Raw genomic sequence first — 19,232 nt, 5'->3', positions numbered from 1 at the left:
CCAATACCGAAATCGGCGCTCGGGCGCTTTCACCGTGAATTGTCCAGCCGAAAGATACAGCTTGCGTTTGTGTCGGTGATGATTTAAATTGAAATCTTTTAGGGATGCCCGGGCATCTGCGGGTTCGCCGTTTGACCGATTGGGCAAGGGTAGGCCCTGACACCCTCACCTACAAACTCCCCCATAGTTTACGCACCAAAGCCTATGTCATCTGCGAGCGTGTGTCATGGCACTACCACCTGCTAGCGTCCGTGAGCTTGGCAGGCCAATAGAGCTCCCTTTAACTGACATATTTTGTTTTCGGTTGGAATCCGTAATCGGGACATTCTTGGCATCGGGGTATGCCTGTCGTCCGAAACCCCGATCTGCCATTTTGTTTCCAGAAATGCAAATCAAACCCTTGCCCGCCACATGTAGCTCACGAGGTTCTCTACACAAGCTGTAATACCGTACCTGTCCTTGCTATTATTACCTCCCTTACCAGCAGAACTGAAATGAGCCCTAGCCTGGCAAGGACGAATCTACCAACTTAGAAATATGTATCCGTAACTGAGTCGATGTTGGCACAAGAGGATCAGACGGTCTAGCAGAGAATACAGTTGGTATTCAAATCCATCTGGTCGAATCCCTGCGTAGACGTTTGTGGTCCCATGAACCGTCGGCCCACCAGGGCCAGGTTAAGCTTACATAGGATTATGAATGGGGAGAAATTTGCCGGGCAAGCAGGCCCCACGTTCATTCATTATTCATTGCGGACCGTGTTTCCTAGAGGCGTGGTACAGTACAGTACAGTATTTGATTATCACAGCGTCGCATTTTGGTACGGGGCCTTTGTCACTGCTCGCCATCTTGGTTTTATTTTTAATCTTGAGCTACCGTGTTCATGTCACTCGGGACTTGATCGTACTCTTTCAAGTAAACAAGCTAGCCGGAATATCTTGGACGCCCAGCTGCATCCAAATATTCAGGTACGTTGATACAAAGCTAGCTCGTAATGCGCATCAATGTCTTTCACGCTGAGAGAAAAACCCACACTGACAACGCTTGTGCAACAGCCTTGCAATTGCTATGGCCTAGCGACGCCATCTGCAGGTACCCCCGATAACGCCCGGCTCCTGGCGCATTCGAGCTTGACGCTACATCGCGAGTCTTTTCGTGGCCCGACCCAATACTTGTTTTAGCAACAGAAGCAATCGCCAACGATAATGTCGGAAAATAAACAAACGGAACAGCGCCACCCGGTGGAGGCACACGGCACCAATGATGACCCAGAGGATGTCACCAAGTCTATGGGCGAGACTGTACCACAGGGAAAGACATTCGACTTGGGTGAAGAAGATGCTATATCCATCACTGAGAAACCAAGGTCGGAGAGGGCAAGCTCCTTTTACGAGACTTCGATCATGGACCGGGAAATCCCTGGCAACCGGTTGATGCATACCGAAAAGTCTACACCAGCCCCGTACGACGCTCAGCATCTTTCTTTGGCCGACGTTCAGCAGGTTGATGTGCAGATTCGTGACTTGCGAGTCTCTGTCAACACCTCACCTTCGATATGGGACCCGTCGACTTATATGGACCTGGCCAAGGAGACCTTTGCCAGAAACAAGTCCCAAGACTCCAACCATATCAAGACGCTACTGCAGTCCGTCTCCGCGTCCCTTGCGCCTGGAACTCTTACTGCCATTATTGGTGGTAGCGGTTCCGGCAAGACGACCATGCTGAATACGCTTGCCCAGCGGGTTTCCAGCTCTCGACTCTCGGTAGGGGGAAGCGTCGCCTTCCGCGACATCAGTGGAGGGCAAGGACTCGACGGCCCGGGTGGAGACATACAGTCGGTTCGGTATGCATATGTTATGCAGCAAGACATTTTGCTTCCCACGCTGACGGTCCGCGAGACGCTGCGGTACTCGGCCGACCTACGACTGCCGCCTTCGACCACGACTGAAGAGCGCATGCGGGTAGTGGAAGAGGTCATTCTTGAGTTGGGTTTGAAGGAATGTGCAGATACTAGGATCGGAGACCATGCGCACAAGGGCTGCTCTGGTGGAGAGAAGAGGAGGGTGAGCATTGGTGTGCAGCTGCTTTCAAACCCCTCGGTTTTGTTCCTCGACGAGCCCACGACTGGGCTTGACAGCACCTCGGCATTCCAGCTGGTGCGGACCCTAAAGACCCTCGCGGAGAAGGGACGGACAATCATTACCACCATTCATCAACCAAGAGCAGAGATCTGGGAGCTCTTTGATAACCTTGTCGTCTTGACCAAGGGAAGCCCTGTATTCTCCGGACCAGCCAATGAGTGCGCCTCTTGGTTTGCCGACCTTGGGTACGAGCTGCCACCGTTTGTAAACCCCTGCGAGTTCTTCATCGACGTCTCGGCTGTGGATAACAGAACACCCGAGATCGAGGAAGAGACGACCACCAGAGTAGCCAACCTCAAGGCGGCCTGGAATCGGGAGTCCAGCCGGCGCTACCCTCCGGCGTCGGCCGGAACGCAAGTCACATCCCGCAGGGCCAAGTCCGAGGCGCGGAAGCATGCTTCGTTCCTGCGCCAGGTCCATGTCCTCAGCGACCGGACGTTCAAGGTTACGTACCGCGACCCCATGGGCATGGCGGCCTCGATCGTCGAGGCCATCTTGATGGGTCTCTGTACCGGCTATCTCTTCTACGATCTGGGAAGGGATCAGTCGGGCATCAGGTCCCGTCAGGGTGCACTTTATATATCGGCAGGTCTTCAAGGCTACTTGTTTCTGCTCTTTGAAGCTTACCGCCTCAGCTTGGACATTCCTACGTTTGACCGCGAACACAACGAGGGCTGCGTCGATGTAATTCCGTTTCTCCTTTCCCGAAGGTTGTCTCGCCTGCCGACTGAAGATTTTCCTGTGCCATTCATTTTCAGTGCTATTTTCTACTTTAGTGAGTCCACATCAATCCTCTCTTCTTCCATGGTTCATGATTGCCTTCTTGCTAACAACCCTTGTTTCAGTGGCCGGTTTTGAACGAGAAGCACACAAGTTTCTGATTTTCTTTGCCGTCAATTTTCTGAACCACTACATTGCCGTTACCTGCGCCATGGTGTGCATTTCTGCAATTCGTCATTTCCCCGGAGCAAGTCTGCTTGCCAACTTGAACTATACGCTACAAAGCATGGCGTGCGGCTTCTTCATCCAGTCAAACACCATCCCTGTCTACGTCCGCTGGCTCAAATGGATCACCTACACGTTTTACGTCTTTGGCTCCTTGTGCGGCAACGAGTTTGAAGGGAATTTCTACGACTGTCCTACCAGCAATAACCAAAACGATCCGAGCTGTCGGCCATACACGGGCGCCTTTATCATGAATGCGCTGGGATTCCCCAAGAACTGGGTTTGGAAGCCCATCGTCGCTCAGGTGGCATTCGTAGTCTTTTTTTACACTGCTGCTGGTTTTGGTCTGCGGTTCCTGAAGACAGAAATGACGATTGCTAGATCTCGTACGAGCGAGACAGATTTGTCTTTTGGCAAGGAGAAGATGAACGCTAGGTCCATCGCAGAGGTCAGGGCTATTGATGTTGGCCTGGACGACTTCACCCTCAATCTTGAAAAGAGGTCGGCCTTGGGCAAGAAGCTACCGACCAAGGTCATTCTCAATCCCGTCACTACGACATTCAGGTCAGGACAGATCAACGTCATCATGGGCCCGTCCGGGTCTGGTAAAACTTCATTGCTCAACGCCATGGCTCTTCGACTTCGCAACACGATCGGAACAAAGTACCGACGCTCGGGCAAGATCTCGTTCAATGGTGCTGAACCTTCTGATGCCGTGATTCGGTCTTGCTGCTCCTACGTTTCTCAAGACGACGACGCTCTTTTACCTAGCCTGACAGTGCGCGAAACCCTGCGCTTCTCTGCCGGGTTGAGGCTCCCGTCTTGGATGAGCAAAGAGGAAAAGTACAAGAGGGCGGAAGAGGTGCTGCTCAAGATGGGTCTCAAGGACTGCGCCGATAACCTCGTGGGCAACGATCTTATCAAGGGTATCAGCGGTGGAGAAAAGCGTCGTGTGACTATCGCCATCCAGATTCTCACCGACCCTCGGGTCCTTCTACTTGATGAGCCGACCAGCGGTCTGGATGCCTTTACGACCTTGTCACTGATGGAGCTGTTTGCCGGATTGGCCAGTGAAGGAAGGACATTGATTTTGACCATTCATCAGGCTCGATCGGACCTTTTCCAGCAGTTTGGCAACGTTTTGCTGCTGGCCCGTGGTGGCTCTCCCGTCTACTCGGGGCCGGCGGGACAGATGGTGGAGTATTTTGCCCGCCATGGATACCGCTGCCCGGTCAATAACAATCCGGCCGACTATGCTCTAGATCTCATCACCATTGACCTGCAGCACGCTGATAGGGAAGCTGCCAGCAGAGAAAAGGTTCAGAGACTGGTTGAGGGATGGAAGACGTTCGCCGAGGAACAAACCCGAAGAGGACTGGAGCAGGAGAACAAGGAAAAGTCAAGCGGAGGTGGCACTGCCAGCGGTGTACTCGCCCCATATCCAACTAGGCTGTCAGATATTCGTGAAGCCGAGGAGCCAAAATCTCCCTCCGAATCTGTTGCGCCGGCATCCGTCGCGCAATCGATCGCCCGACCCGATCCAGCCCTGTTCTCAGCCGCGTCGCGCCGCTCTTTCCACAAATCCAAGCTTGCTACACCCGCCGAGCTGGGTGCCATGGTGCGAAAGCGAGCGAGCTTCTTTACAGCATCTCCTATACTGATGCACCGTGCCTTTGTCAACTTCCGCCGCCAGCCGCCGCTCCTCGTCGCCCGCATGATGCAGGTCCTCGGTCTCGGCATAATCCTGACGCTCTTCTTCGCGCCGCTCAAGTCCGACTACTACTCGGTTCAGAACCGGGCCGGCTTCATCCAGGAGATTGCCGCTTTCTACTTTATCGGGATGCTGCAGAACGTCGCCGTCTACCCGGCCGAGCGAAACTGCTTCTACGCCGAAGACGACGATGGCGTCTACAGCGTCGAGGCCTTCCTGACAACATACACGCTTCTGGAGCTGCCCTTTGAGATAGTCAGCTGCATGCTATTTGGTGTGCTTGCCGTATTTGCCGTTGGCCTCCCGCACACGGCCGCCATGTACTTTGTTTGCACGTTTGTCTGCTTTGGCATTGTGAGCTGCGGCGAGAGCTTGGGGATGATGTTTAACACTTTGTTTTCCAACCACACTGGGTTTGCTATTACTTTGACTAGCGTTTTCCTCAGCATCTCAAACGCTATGGGTAAGTCTTTTTAACCTCTTTTTTTCATGAACCAATCCAAACTTTCCAAAACAATCGAAGCTGACCATTTACCAACAGGAGGAATCATGTCCATCGATATGCCCGCGATTTTTAACGCCTTCAACTACATCAGCCCCGTCCGGTTTGCCGTCTTGGCACTGGCGCCTTATACGCTCAGGGGTGTCCGGTTCTCGTGCGATGCCTCCCAAAGTCTCCCCAACGGACAATGCATCATCTCGACGGGCGAGGACGTGTTGAACCTCTACAAGCTCAACGTCAACGGCACGCTGAACCTGGGACTGTTGATGGCGCTCGCGTTTGCGTATCGGGTCGTGGCGTGGGCTCTGTTGAGAGCCGTGAGGACCAAGTGGAAATGAGTCAAGTTTTCACCGTTTTCGGGGTAACTGTCCCCCTGTATATATATATACTTTCTGAAAGGGGGTGGTTGGTGGTGCCCGGGATGTCATTTACATCATTAACCTGTCTAGATCATATGACTTTGTAATTCCACCCGAGAACTCGTAGCCGTCCCATGATGCTGTACAGAGAGCTTCCTGTGCCGATGTTCCGGTGGTATGCCGTGAGGCGGACACATATCCACACCCGTTTGCTGTTGCGTCATCCTCTGCTGCGCCGTCCTCTGGCTCCTCCTCTCGGCATCCGCCCTCATCGACGCTGCCTGCTCCGCGCTGGCAGGCAGGCCCTGTTCCCTCCTTCGCTTCCGCACCACCCTCATCGCCGCAACCGTCGCGGCCACCGCCACCGCCACCGCAGCGGCTAATATCACCGCCACCACCACGCCCATGGGTATCCCACCACTATTACCACCACCACTATTACCACCACCACTACTACTACTACCACCTCCAGCACCCGTGCTTGGACTTTGATTCATGCTGCCTCCTACCCCGCCACCGCCTACGCCGTAGATGCCGCTGTTGCCACCGGGCGAGGGCGTCGACGGCGCCACGAGGAGGGTCGGGGTGCCGATCGTGGGCAGTATGCGGCCGCCGAGCACCAGCGCCGCGTCCTCGCCCTGCTTGAACCGCACCTGGATCGGGTACGCGACGTTGACCACGCCCGTCGTCTCGGCGGCGCGGGGCCCGCCTCCCAGGCCGTCGACCGTCGTCGTCGCGATGGGTTTTTGGTCCTTGACGTCGTCGTACACGGTGATGATGAGCTGCCGCGTCGTGGCGATGCTCTGGCAGGGTTTTATCAGGTCGCCTGTCACCGCGGGGCATGCGTAATCTGTTTTGTGTCGGGAACGGTTTCGGTGGTCAGTTGGCTTTGGGTTACAGTTGAAAGAGGCCCGAGATGGAGACGGAGAAAGACAAGAGGCGTAAACACAGGAAAAAAAATAAGCGAAGGACTGGCTTGAACGGGCGAGGTCGTAGGCCTGCAACAAGACAAAAAAAGAAAAAAAAGGTGGACTTACTGCTCGGGCAGCAGAAACGCACAATCTCGTCGGTGGCCGTCTTGAAGGCCGGGTGTGTGCCCTGAAAGTCGCACCTTTTGTACTCTGATGGACAAACTCCGGGGGAGTAGTAGCTCGTCACGTACGCCCAGTCCTCGGTGTATGCTCCTCCCGGTGGGCAACACTTGTTGAGGGCGCATCCTTGGGTGATGTAGGCGTGTGGTGGACCCTGGTTCAGGTGGAATAAGACAAAATTATAAAGTCAGCAATCACATCCGCGGGGTGTTTTTCTTTTTTTTCTTTTCGTCTTCTCCCTCCCTCTTCAGTGTCTACAACTTGGCATGGGCCATGGAAATGTGCGCGTACGAGTGCCGTTGTTGGATGGTTGAACCGTGCTAGGTCCTTGAGACATTCTGGCGGGAACGACGCCCGCGTGAGGGTGCCGAGGTTGGTGGAAGTCGTCCACTGGGGAAGCTCGACGACATTGTCGTTATCGTATGTCACCGTCGTCATGGTAGGGGACAGCAACTGCGACGACCAGACAGCCTGTGCCGAGTCACGCCGTGGTGACGACGTAACATATGGGATTGCCTTTTCGTTCGGTAAATAATTTTCTCCCCCTCTTTTTGTTTTCGTTTTCGTTGTCTTTTTCTTTTTCTTTTTTTCTTTTTCTGTTGTCGATTCTCCCAAAAAAAAGCAACGAGCGGAAAGAAAAGAAAACAAGAAATAAGAAAAAGAACAGGGAGAAAATAGGATCGATGGTGAAGAAAAACAAACACAGAAACGGTTTCAGACCCAAGTCTATGTTAGTTCGACGCCAAGGACGTAAAGGTAGAAAAGACGGCGTCTTGGGCGTCCAGGAACCCACAAAGGGTTCCGGACTTACCGCCGCTCCCCCTGCTGTGTGGCGCCCGAGCTATGGAACTATTCAAATCTCCAGAAAAGAAACCGCGCCATGCCACAATTGCTAAAAGTTAAATGAGCTAAAGAAGTATCTATAGTATACGTCAGCACCGGGGGTCGGGTTCCTGAGACGCGCTAGAACACAACAGTCGTTGGTGCCGGTGTGATTTCCGCTGCGGTTTAGGTAGTGGCCGAGACAGCGGTGTTAATTCCTCTTTGCTTGATCCAAAGGGGATTCTTATAACTAATCCTGTGTTCAACTTCTGTAAACCGAGGTTGCCAGATATTCTGTCCCGTTGTCTGCTGGATTGAGAATGAAATCAGCAGATATGGTTGTGACAAGATGCGAATGCAGCAAATCCAATGGTATATGCGGACTACATATCTGGAGAAGCCACGGTTGGCGTCGCAAAAAAAAGTGCGTCAAGATTTGTGCTTATTAACTTGGGGTTCTTATTCTATTTTAGACGCAACGTAATCTAGCTGGCACTCCAAGGCAAGCCGCTCAGAAAGCATCAGCTCAAGCCTGGAGCAGCATGATACAACCTCCTTGTTGCTTCTGGAAGAAGCCAGTCGGGTCGTACTGGGACGAGACCAGCTTGAGGAAAGCGACGTTGGCCGGTCCGTAGCTGTCGACGGGGCCCTGGGTGGGGTCAACGTAGTTGATGTACTGCCACTCTCGCAGGCTGCGCATGGAATTGGCATAGGCGGCAATCCCGTCCTTGAACTTGGCCGAGATCTCGTGTAGAAACTTTTCCTGCTCGGCGGTCTCGACGGTGCAGGCGAGTAGCCATGGGAGCGAGCCGCCGTCGACGCGGCCCATGCCCATGATGTTGCCGCCCCTTTCTAGGCCGTTCTCGAAAAAAGAACTTGGGCATGGGCTGGAAGAGCATTTCGGTGCCGAGCTGGTCCGCGGGAACGACCTTGATCAGGTCGGAGACGAAGGTTGCGTTGAGATCGGCGGCTTTGTTGATGATGCGGGCATCGTTGGCAAAGGTCGGGGTGTACCAGACATTGCTTGGACCGTGAGTGAATTTTATCGTTAGCCAAAATATGTTTTAGAAAGGAATACGAGTAAACAGGTAGCTGAACTTACTATTTGCCGGGTGGAAGCACATAAGTATCGACAAGCTTGCCCAAAGTGTTTGAGGAGAGGATGCTGGTTATCCCGGTGATATTTAGGGCCGCAGCAAAGGCGGGACTTCTCTCGACGCCATCAGTATCAACCATGAACTGAGAAATGACTGGGTCTGCCCATCGAAAAAATATAGGTCCAGTTGAGGAGGTAAGCAGCACCGTGGTGCTTGGAGTAGCTGGTGGTGAAGTTGACCATGGAGTCGGCAACAGCAGCGATCTGAGGGACTGCAACGAACCTGGCACCTCCCCAAATGGGCAAGCTGGGGAAGGTGAAGAGATCAAAGCGGGTCACAATACCAAATTTACCCCAGCCTCCCTTCAGGGCCTTGAACAGGTCCACATTCCCGTCCTTGTTAACGTTGACGATGCGGCCGACGGCGAGAACGACCTCGGCGTTGATGATATTGCCACAGCCGAAACCGTACTTGGCAGTGTGGAAAGACTTGCCACCGCCAGTGAGGAAGCCTCCAATTCCGATGTTTCCATCACGGGCGACCTTTGGAATCTTTCCACCGCAAAAAAGACACTAGATGCTTGGTTGCCTTGCATGGCTTCAACATACAAGCGCTCTAGCAGTATTACCCTTCGAAATTGGCTCAGAAACGCCCTATCTCTAAATACTCAAAGGGCTCTTGATAAATGGAAGAAATCAACGAATGAAACCCTGTAGAATATGCTTGACAAATCAGGCTTAAACGAGGACTGGAAAACGGCAGACTGCTGGCCACCATGACTGCAAAGCTTCGGCGCGCCTAGCCATATCCCAAAAATCACAATGTAGTAGTGACAACTAAACCCCTTCAAGCTTCCGTCCAACAGTCTCCATCGCCTTAAAGCCAGAACCCAGCTACCCAGTCGGCTTTCATGCTTCCCTTTGAATCCCAAACCCTTTTGCCTTTCACGCACCATGACTCCACAAATTTCGCTCGTCGTCACAAACACAATGGCGTGGACTAGGCACGACGACGGAATGATCATCCTTGTCCGACTCGAGCTGGATAGCTTCGTGCCGACCCAGCTGCACCCTCGCTTGTTTCCGCCTCTCCGCCTCGAGCTCCATGCCCGCCGTGTCCGCATCATCCTTGGAGGGCCGCAGGGTGCTACTCAGAGTCTCCAAGAAGCAGGACATGTAGCGCGTGAAAAATGCCCGGGTGGTACTCGTAGACGCGCAGATAATGCAGCCGGCCAGCTCGGCGTACATCCACCAGAGTTCGTTGGAGAGTCCGTGGATGTAGTCGTTGCTGTTGAAGAGCTGGATCGTGAGGTGGCAGCAGTAGGCTGCAATTCAGACGACTCCTGTTGGGTTTGCTGTCTGATGGTAAGCAAAAGCACGTTCGGTCGGCAGATACGAGAGGGAACAAAATAAGTGATTGTTACCGCCGCCTGTTGCAAACAAGAGCAGAAGGGACATCTTTTGCCTTCTAGCGATCTGCAAAAGCAGGAGAATCCTCAAGGGCACCGGCAAGATGACTACATCCACGACCACATTCGCAATACTGGCCGCGAGGAAAAACATGGGTTTGTCCACGCAGTTTGCCGTCGACATTGTCTCGAGGTCCCAGTGTGCATGGAACGGTTGGCTACCAAAGATGCTGACGCCAGCGTAAATGATGGCGCACAGGGCAAAAGCTATAATCAAGACGTAGAGTGTAGTCAGGTAGGTGCGGTCCGGGGAGAAATTGAGGTAGAGAACGAGAAGGGAGAGCTTGGCGAGGTCGGCGGATAGCATGTAAAAGATATTGACAGGGAGCGTCCACTTCAGCAGCTCGACGTATTCGGCTGAAGTGACTTGCCAGAAGTGTCGACCGCAGCCACCATGAGACATCACTAGACCAAGGAGCATCACAGGTCAGTTCGAGATTATCTTGAGTTGTGATCAGTTATCAAGATAGACTTACTTCCCATGGTGCAACGAAGAAAAGGCCCAACTACCGGCCATTGCGACACCTGCGAGATCTTGAAAAGGTTAGTCTTATTCAACGAGCTAAAGTAAAGGAATAGAGATGATAACCTACAGTCATCCCATCGCAACGCAAGCCTAGTCAACTAGACTCGGGTGTAGATGCGAAGCAGGTAGACAAGCGTAGCAACAGGGAGCACTGTAGCGCCAACCGTCCTCTGGTTGGTAACTAAGGAGTCAGCTGTCCACCTGTCCTCGCCTGTAGGCGGATCTCGCATGTATTCTAGGGTAAAAATGAGTGCTTGACGGTGCTTAGTCACTGGGCGTAGTTTTCCTGACTTCTTTGAGTACAAACAATCACGCTTGAAGAGTTGACGGACTCGAGGAGGCTACGGTCTATTTATTACAAATGTAGTAAAAACTACGGTTTATATATCAGAGTGGGTTAGGCACCAATTTGAGGCACAATTTGAATGTTCATAGCCTTTGTGATAACTCAAATCAATGGTTTAGGTCATGTCTACATTACACTGTTTACAAGGGAAAGACATTTGCATGGGCGTTTGCAAAATTCTGAGACCTACCATGTAAGGGTTGATGCAGAAGTGTGATTGTATGCCATGAGTAGAAACTAATGTTGGTTACTTGGCCAAGTGGCGGCCGGGTAATCACGACGGTTACGGGTGGCACAAACCTGGGTGACACGGGCAAGATGAATTGACAAATCTTTTTCGTGCCGTCTGGTCTGGTCTGGAGCCGACCGGCTACGAACGTCGAGCCGAAACCCGAAGGCGGGCCGACAGGCTTGGTATTTATGGATGCTAATGTGATGTGCACTGTACGTATACGAAATTGAATCGAAAACAATTTGTCATGGCGATGATTGCCACAGGCTTTGAATTGATCATTTGTTGGAAGGCGAAGAGATTCTGTACCAATATAAAGATATATCAATGTGTAGGAACAATAAAAAGGAAAGCAAAAGCACAAAGCCGGAACCAAGCTCCGATGAGGAGGAATAACCCCTAAGAAAGTGACAGCTCACCCGACACCATGTTCAAATTACATCCGTTCTTTTTCGTAGGCGGCAAATTGCATATGGTGTGAAAGGTGCGTTATCTCATCAGCCGATCTTCATGAATCCTGCCCACATAAAGGCCAAGACCTGCACGTCCCGCTCCATCCTGCATGAAGGGACCGTAGCCCGACATCCATCACGCTGTCAAAGGTGCAAAATAGCCAGGGTTTTGCCGTCACCTCCTCACTTCTGCATTTCTGCGAGATTTTTGAATCAAAGCAAACGCTTTCATCGCACACCAGAGTTCACATCACGTCCCCCCATCCAACCGTACAAGATCACCCCAAAGATCCAAAACATGGCCGACCTATACCCCTTCAAGGATAAGGTTATCGCAATCACTGGAGCAAGCCGAGGGACCGGCCTGGCCACGGCCCGCTACCTCCTCCTGCGCGGGGCCAAGGTGTCCATGTGTGCCACGAGCGCAGAAAATCTCCAAAAGGCAGTGGTAGGGATCGAAGAGGATATTTTAAATGTCCAGGACCGCATCACGACCCACGTCGTGGACGTTTGCAAGCCCAAGGAGGTCAAGGCGTGATCGAAGCCACCGTCGCAAGATGGGGTCCCCTGGATTGCGCGGCTAACATAGCCGGTGAGTGATTGATTTCACTGTAGATGCCTTGACACACCCTATATCACAATTGTTTGCTGTTGTCGGTTCCGAAACTGCCGCTGGGGGTTTTTATGGCGTCCATTGGCTTTATAATAAGGACGGCGTTTGGCTTCCGAAAACTGAAAATAATATCTCCATCTGGGTCGATCTCAAAATCCCACATAGCGGGAACATTTAGGCAGTCAAACTTTTAAAACTGGTTTAGCGACAGGACTAAAATTTAACGAGACGGGAAAACTGGCAGGTCTCATAATGAAAACCGTTCTTCGGGCACCACCGTAGGCTTTCGGGCTCGGCTTAACTGTCGTGTGGCTTTCGTGGTTAACGTCCAATCGGCAATCGGCTCCCCCATAAACCCTCCAACGGTGGAATACATAACAATCACGAAGTCAAAATGGAAAGCAACCCGGCCCTCTCCGCTATTGTAAATTTTGGACTTCAGCCAATCGTATAGTGGGGTATCACTCATGTTGAAAAAGACTTTCAATATTGGGGCGCATTACGAGGGTACGCATGGGACACTACATCTAATAATACTACATGTAATATACATATCGATGTAAGTGACTTGTTGAAACTTGTGCCCAATCGCAAGGCCTTAAATGTGGAATAATATGCGGGAGGCCTACCGCTTTCCAAAAAAAAAAAAAAAAAGAAAAAAAAAAGAATATCTGTAGCCCCTCACCAGATTGCACGGCAGCCGAGCAAACATTCCAAATCCGCTCACATTGGCTTCTGCTAATGAATTAAAGAACCTATCTTGGAACGATTGCCAAAATTGTCTTGGCCTCATACAAAACCGTCGCGGCCTGGACTTGCTCTGGCTTGTAAAATGTTGCATACTGTTACCAGTCCACACAGTGCCGACCAAAAGGGCAAACATTATACAAACGACATTAACGCCAACCCAACTGTTACAAACACCAGCGTTTGCTTCGCCGGTTAAGAAAACGCCGCTTTGGTTACCACTGTTGCAGGCGTAGCATTTGCGCTTCCCGCCGACGGTCCTAGTCTTGGGCCCGCCCTCAAATTTGTGTAATCATTATAAAACTATTCCCCGTTTGCAGCAGGAAGTTTCACTATTTAACCAAAAGTATGCCGTGACATAAGCCTTGGCTCGCATTAAAAACTGAAAAAATCCTTTCTTCTCCCTTGCATCGAAGTGGTTTGTGGCAGACAAAAGTGTGAGTGTAGCAGGCAGGAACCTTCCATACCGCTTCGAAACTGGGGGATTCCCATCCTTTCTTATCCACAAAGTGGGCGTGCCACAAAGTGACGCAAAATCTTCCCTAATAAACTTGCTCAACTCTTAATTGGCTGACTATTTAATCCCCTATCGCCTAATTTAATAATTAAATTAGCAGCCTGTCCACCAACCTGCTAGCTCTGGGCCAAAAAGAAGAATACGCTGTTTAACACCGCGCCAGGAAACCGAAACGGCAAAACTAAGCGTTAACACGGATTGCAATGCAGCCCTAAAAACGCCTACATTACCGGTCCAATTTTACACCTCAATGTAATGTTATGGAAAACCCTATCATACAGCAGCAACGTAGTCCTAAAATAGTAATGGATGTGGAAGGGCTGGTTAACGCAAACAAAATTCGATAAACCACGTCCCCTTAAACTCCATTTCGAGTGAGGACAAGATTACTTAAACTAATGTCAACCCAGTCCAACTGAAATACCAACACCGTAACATGCGACTACTTTACTCCAAATGGAGTTTCTGGATTCCACCAAAAGTTTGGCACCACTCAAAGCACGAATGGGTGTTCGTAAATGGCAGCGTGCTGATGGCACGTGTAAAACTCGGCATCGCTTAGGGCGCTAAACGAGACCGGAGGATTGAATATCAGACAAGAATCTGAAAATGTGTTGTTCGTTTGTGAAAAACAATCACCAACGACCCCTACAGCAAAGTTGAAGTATATAATGTTAATAATGGAATGCACCTACGAGCATTTCCACCATTATGCAATCTTCGGGCTTCCAATAAAACTTTTAATTCACTAAACGGCCGCCAATCGCAGCCTAGTGATGGTTTAAGGCCGGCTAATGGTTACCGGCACTTCGTGCAGCTTCCCCCTCTTTTAACCTGCATATTTGTTTTTGCCACGGGCCATAAAGTTGCTTATTTTTGAGGAGATAATAGTGGTTGTAATGGCAAATCACTATTCCCAGCTAAATACCTTATCGAATAAACCAAATTAGCCCCTTAGCCAGCCTGATTAATATCTTTATCCACCTTGCAAATACCTCAACGCACCCCTGTTATTTTAAAAAGAAGCAAACACACTTATTGTTTATGTCCAGGACGTGGTTGGGTATTCCCCGGGTCATGCATTTATTGTGTTTGCTTAATTTACACTGTAAACAGTCGAACTAATCTAACCTAGTGCTTCCTCGCTGCTCGGCGGAATTTTACCCCATCAAGTGAGGGACAAAAAAATAGGGACTGCAAACAGCTTTTGCGAATAACTACCACAAATTAAGGAAATAAAATTCAAAAAATTGTAAATTTATAAAAGTATCGCCGGTCAAGAAAATATGTTTTTAATTTGTAAAAAGTCACTCTGTGTAATAAGTTACGCATTGTTTAACATGGTCAGTAGGGGTTTTTTTTTTGGTCGTTTTGGGTGGCCGTTCACCAAATTTGGCGGTCCTTATTTTTTTATCCCCCACTTGCCCATTTATCCCTACATATTTATCCGTCTGCCCTATTTTCCACTCACTCCGCTTTATCCATTTATAATTTGTGTACGGTACCGCACCGCCTTTTTTTAATCCCCTCATTAACGACTAATGACTGCCCCCCTGTAAAAACCCCGCATTTACAAAATAAGAACATTTGATAATTAGTGATGAAATTTTTAACAACACTTTAAATAAACGTTTAACTAAATTAAGCAACATTGGAAAAACCAACGTCCCTTGTATTACTATTAACGGCAATGGTAAATGTCTAGCAAAAAGCTTGCACTTTTATAAAGTTAATAATATAATCCGACTGGCCCTTGAGGCGATTAAGCTCTTTTAAACCACCTGTTCCATGTAAAAAGCGTCCATCTTTACTCTAATAGGCTCTTATTTTGCAGGAGGCCCTCCATTGTGGAAAAACGAAATTAAGTGTACGATACGTACAACCGTAGGCACGGAATGGAAAGAAATTCTATCAACATACAGCGTACAAAAAAGCTGGGCTGGAGCTCCGTAAACCAGTTAACAAATTTACGAAATATAATATAAAGCCTTCATTAACCGACTTCCCCCCGGTGACTAAATGGAGATTATATGCATTTATCGCTCGCTTAATCACAATAAATAAAATGTACATCGTGAAACCTAATGGCGACCTTTTTGTTCTTTTGGTCTATTCTACCGCGATGACTTTCGCGGTTTGGGATTAAAATGGTGAAAATTTATTAAGTTTATTGGACCACTTATCTGGACACGCTGAATTCGAAGCCAAGGTTGTATCGAAACGTTTGGCGTTAGTTTTACTTTATTTCAACGCAATGTTGACGGTTGGTGTGAAGCCGAGAAGTATGTGGGTGAATCGCGCAATATAAAACTTGACCAGGAAAAGGGATTTACCCTAAGGCCTTAAAGGATTGTATTGGATATTATTTATGGAAAGCCCCGACGGACTCCGCGGTTTGTCGAACTAGAGATATTGGCGAAAATTTCAATTTGTCACACTATTTCCAACGCTATAAGTCGATTCGCTGCCAGTTTCATTGGACAGAGACCTTATTTTCTGGATTCTCATAAGTTCAATTTTTCACCAAAAGGCGAGATTTGAGTTTGCCACACGAATAGCAATTTTGCACGGAGTTGGTCTAACGCGGACTTAAACATTTCCTATAAATGTTGAAATAATTGGCGTGTTTCTTCTGTTCTTAAAAAGTTTATTACTAACCGGGAAACAAAAACAACTAATTATTGCCAACAAAACCTAGTCGGTTAAATATTTAATGTTCCACGGGATTTTGTTTAAAAGTTGGCCAAGGATAATGGTAAAATTAATACGCCTTTTTAAATAGATAAATTTTCTTCATATATCGTATTAAGATTAATTTCTCCTTTTATGATTAAGCAACCGATAAAATTGACCTTATAAGAATATACTCGATTAAAACTTTTACTTATATTTTTATAAACTATTTATAGCTTATTACAGTATAGTTTGCATAAATACCGACTCGTTAATCTGGGATAAATATAAAAGCTTTAATTTTACTCGCAAATTAACTAATAAAAGGTACGGAAATGTCCGACTTTTCTATTAATATCTCCGTAGCCGTAAATTTGTATTTAGAACATTAAGCGTTGGAAAATCCTAATGTATAAAGTAAAGGCCCTGTTAATAATATATACAAATTTTCTAAACTCCAGTTTAGCAACAGCTATTTATCCTCCAATATTACGTACTACCTCCTTCAAAATAAAAGTTTATATTTTAAAACTTATCTCCAACTACACGTTTCGCCATGCAGCTTGGAACTACCGCTATTATTATTGCTTTATTTGTTTTGAAAATTAGCGCCAAATTAACAAAGCGCGTTTCACCACCTGCCGCCTCACAAACTACCTCACCATCCCCTGCTCAACTTTATTTTGATACTTGCGTCGTCAGAATTAAAGAGCGAGGCAGACATAATGAATATTGGTCCCACATAAGGGGTTTAACTACACCCGGCGGAATCGCCATTATTAAGCACGATACTCATAATTTCGAAGTTAAAACGAGCGAAGATTGCAGATATTACAAGGTTTTAAAATTCGATATTAGCAATGATAGGCCAATGTTGAAAAATACATGGGAGGTCGAAATTTCACCAACTTTGCAACGCCCGTCTAATCCCCATAAAAAGCTTCTACCTCCATCACCTACCGCTATACACACTACCTCCTTTGACGCGAACTCCGATTTCGATGCCTGCCAAGTTAGAATTAAGCATAAAGGCATGATCCGTCCTTATAAGCCTTTTTTTGGGAATCCTTACTGGAGCGATGCGATTAATTTTGCTGTACCCGGCGACGACGCAGTTATTAATTACCTCCCTCAATATCACTTCGTCGTAAAAACGAGCGATGATTGCAGCTCTTTCAAAGTTTTAAAACACTACGATAAGTGGGGACGTCGATGGGCCATTGAAATTAAACCAATTCGGGCATTTAACACCTTTCCCCGTATAAAGGCACCCACTCCGGCCCGTTAAACGGAATTAAAGTTTTTCCATCGGCAAATAATCTTTAAAAAATAATTGTTTGGCCTTGGAAAAAAGGACGAGTTATATGGAAGATAAATAACCGGGCTTAAAAAGTTATTATATAATAAAAAGTAAGAAATGGGCTTTTTGTATTAGTTTGTTTTTTAATTTCGGTTTAAACTAGATTTTATTATATTAAATTTAAGTTGTTTAATTAATAATTTTGGATTACTTTTCCTATTTTCTTCCGTTTATTGTTTCCCTTGCTTTTTATTTTGTTTATTTATTTATTTTATTAAATTATATTACTTTAAACCTTTTGAATTTGGTTAATATAATAATATTATCTGTAAATTTGTTGATATTTAAATAAGGGTTATATTAAGAATTACCCACAGTTTTTTAAATTAACACCCTTTTTGGACCCAGATAATAAATAATTACCATGGGTATATTAAAAGTGGGGTTTTCAGCCAAATTAAACAAAACGCATAAGTTAATAATAATATATTTAATTATAAATCAAACAGAAATCAGTATTAGGAAAGGGTAAAAATTAGGGTAATGATATAATTTAATTTACTTAGAAAAATTGTAAAGCTTTCGGCCGGTTGTTTTTACCGGGCACCGCATTTTTAAATTATAATAATACCCTTATATGTATATAAAAAATAAATATTCTTTACCAATTATAAAAATATAATAATTTTAAATGTTTCACGTTTTAACCCTTTTTAATTTTCCCGTAAATAATAATTTATTATTTTTTATGTAAACCGTAAAGGGTATATAATAAAAAACTTGCAAAATATTATTAATAAAAGTTAATTTCTTACCGTTACCCTACACCGAAAAGAGATAAAGAAATAAAGAAATAAAGAAATAAAGAAATAAAGAAATAAAGAAATAAAGAAATAAAGAAATAAAGAAATAAAGAAATAAAGAAATAAAGAAATAAAGAAATAAAGAAATAAAGAAATAAAGAAATAAAGGAATTTAAAAATCTTTTATATGGCCAAAATTAATTCCATGGTTTTATTTTGACTTTCCAATAATTTATATTAAAATTGGCTGGGATAAAAACTCTCAATATTGGTAATAAGTTGGTTATTTTTAAATAATGGTTTCCCTGCGTAAATTTATAAATATCTTTTAAATATTAATAATAGATTTATAAAAAAAATTTATATATTAAATTCGCATTTATTTCCCTTATATAAACCTCACCGCACGTATTTGGTTCACTTCATAATTTGGTTGAATCCCGCTCCTTTTTTAACATTTGTTTAGCTGTTATTCTCAACTTACTCCGCAGAGGGATTTTCAGTGGGTGGCCGAGATTCGATCAAAAGTTGGGGCAGCTAGCTCCTGCGGCAGGGATCATACCGCGAGGTTGAAGGTAAAAACAGCTCACGGCCAGATAAATACATACGTATGTTTAATGGCTCTGTCATTAGCGTGCACAGTGGATGGATCTTGGCTGTTATTGAGGCATTTTGGCTGCCTGTGGGGGTTTGGAACGGTAGCTGGCAGCTAGTTCGTAGCAAATAAAGGAAGGGCGTTCTTATTAAGCAGCTTTATTCAGTAATTAGCAGTCATATTTATCTTACACAGTCTGCGTCCGCATTAAGTACTTATTAGGCATGAATATGGGTTGGTTCGAATAAACATAATACATGGACATAGGTTGGCTAGGACCCTAAGCAAGTAG

General features: G+C 47.0%; 4 protein-coding genes across 4 annotated transcripts; 2 read left to right on the top strand and 2 right to left on the bottom strand.

Moving 5' to 3' along the window:
* Window positions 1-848: 848 nt before the first annotated feature.
* Window positions 849-5,771, top strand: PgNI_11332 (uncharacterized protein). The gene is made up of 4 exons (XM_031131301.1): window positions 849-968; window positions 1,056-2,916; window positions 2,987-5,260; window positions 5,339-5,771. The coding sequence occupies exons 2-4, from the start codon at window positions 1,206-1,208 to the stop codon at window positions 5,635-5,637; spliced, it is 4,284 nt and encodes a 1,427-aa protein (XP_030976844.1). The 5' UTR covers window positions 849-968; window positions 1,056-1,205; the 3' UTR covers window positions 5,638-5,771.
* PgNI_11331 (uncharacterized protein) lies at window positions 5,745-7,187 on the bottom strand (the record flags this gene model as incomplete). The annotated part of the gene is made up of 3 exons (XM_031131300.1): window positions 5,745-6,508; window positions 6,696-6,903; window positions 7,041-7,187. The coding sequence occupies 3 exons, from the start codon at window positions 7,185-7,187 to the stop codon at window positions 5,745-5,747; spliced, it is 1,119 nt and encodes a 372-aa protein (XP_030976819.1).
* Window positions 7,188-8,097: 910 nt separating this feature from the next.
* Window positions 8,098-10,539, bottom strand: PgNI_11330 (uncharacterized protein; the record flags this gene model as incomplete). The annotated part of the gene is made up of 6 exons (XM_031131299.1): window positions 8,098-8,419; window positions 8,448-8,594; window positions 8,674-8,827; window positions 8,874-9,219; window positions 9,655-9,992; window positions 10,092-10,539. The coding sequence occupies 6 exons, from the start codon at window positions 10,537-10,539 to the stop codon at window positions 8,098-8,100; spliced, it is 1,755 nt and encodes a 584-aa protein (XP_030976845.1).
* Window positions 10,540-11,990: 1,451 nt separating this feature from the next.
* PgNI_11329 (uncharacterized protein) lies at window positions 11,991-12,230 on the top strand (the record flags this gene model as incomplete). Its single annotated transcript, XM_031131298.1, has 1 exon — window positions 11,991-12,230. The coding sequence occupies one exon, from the start codon at window positions 11,991-11,993 to the stop codon at window positions 12,228-12,230; it is 240 nt and encodes a 79-aa protein (XP_030976783.1).
* Window positions 12,231-19,232: the final 7,002 nt, after the last annotated feature.

This window comes from Pyricularia grisea, chromosome VI (assembly GCF_004355905.1).
Source record: "Pyricularia grisea strain NI907 chromosome VI, whole genome shotgun sequence".
In the NCBI taxonomy this organism is placed as follows: Eukaryota; Fungi; Ascomycota; class Sordariomycetes; order Magnaporthales; family Pyriculariaceae; genus Pyricularia; species Pyricularia grisea.
This window is presented reverse-complemented; position numbering and strand designations above follow the sequence as displayed.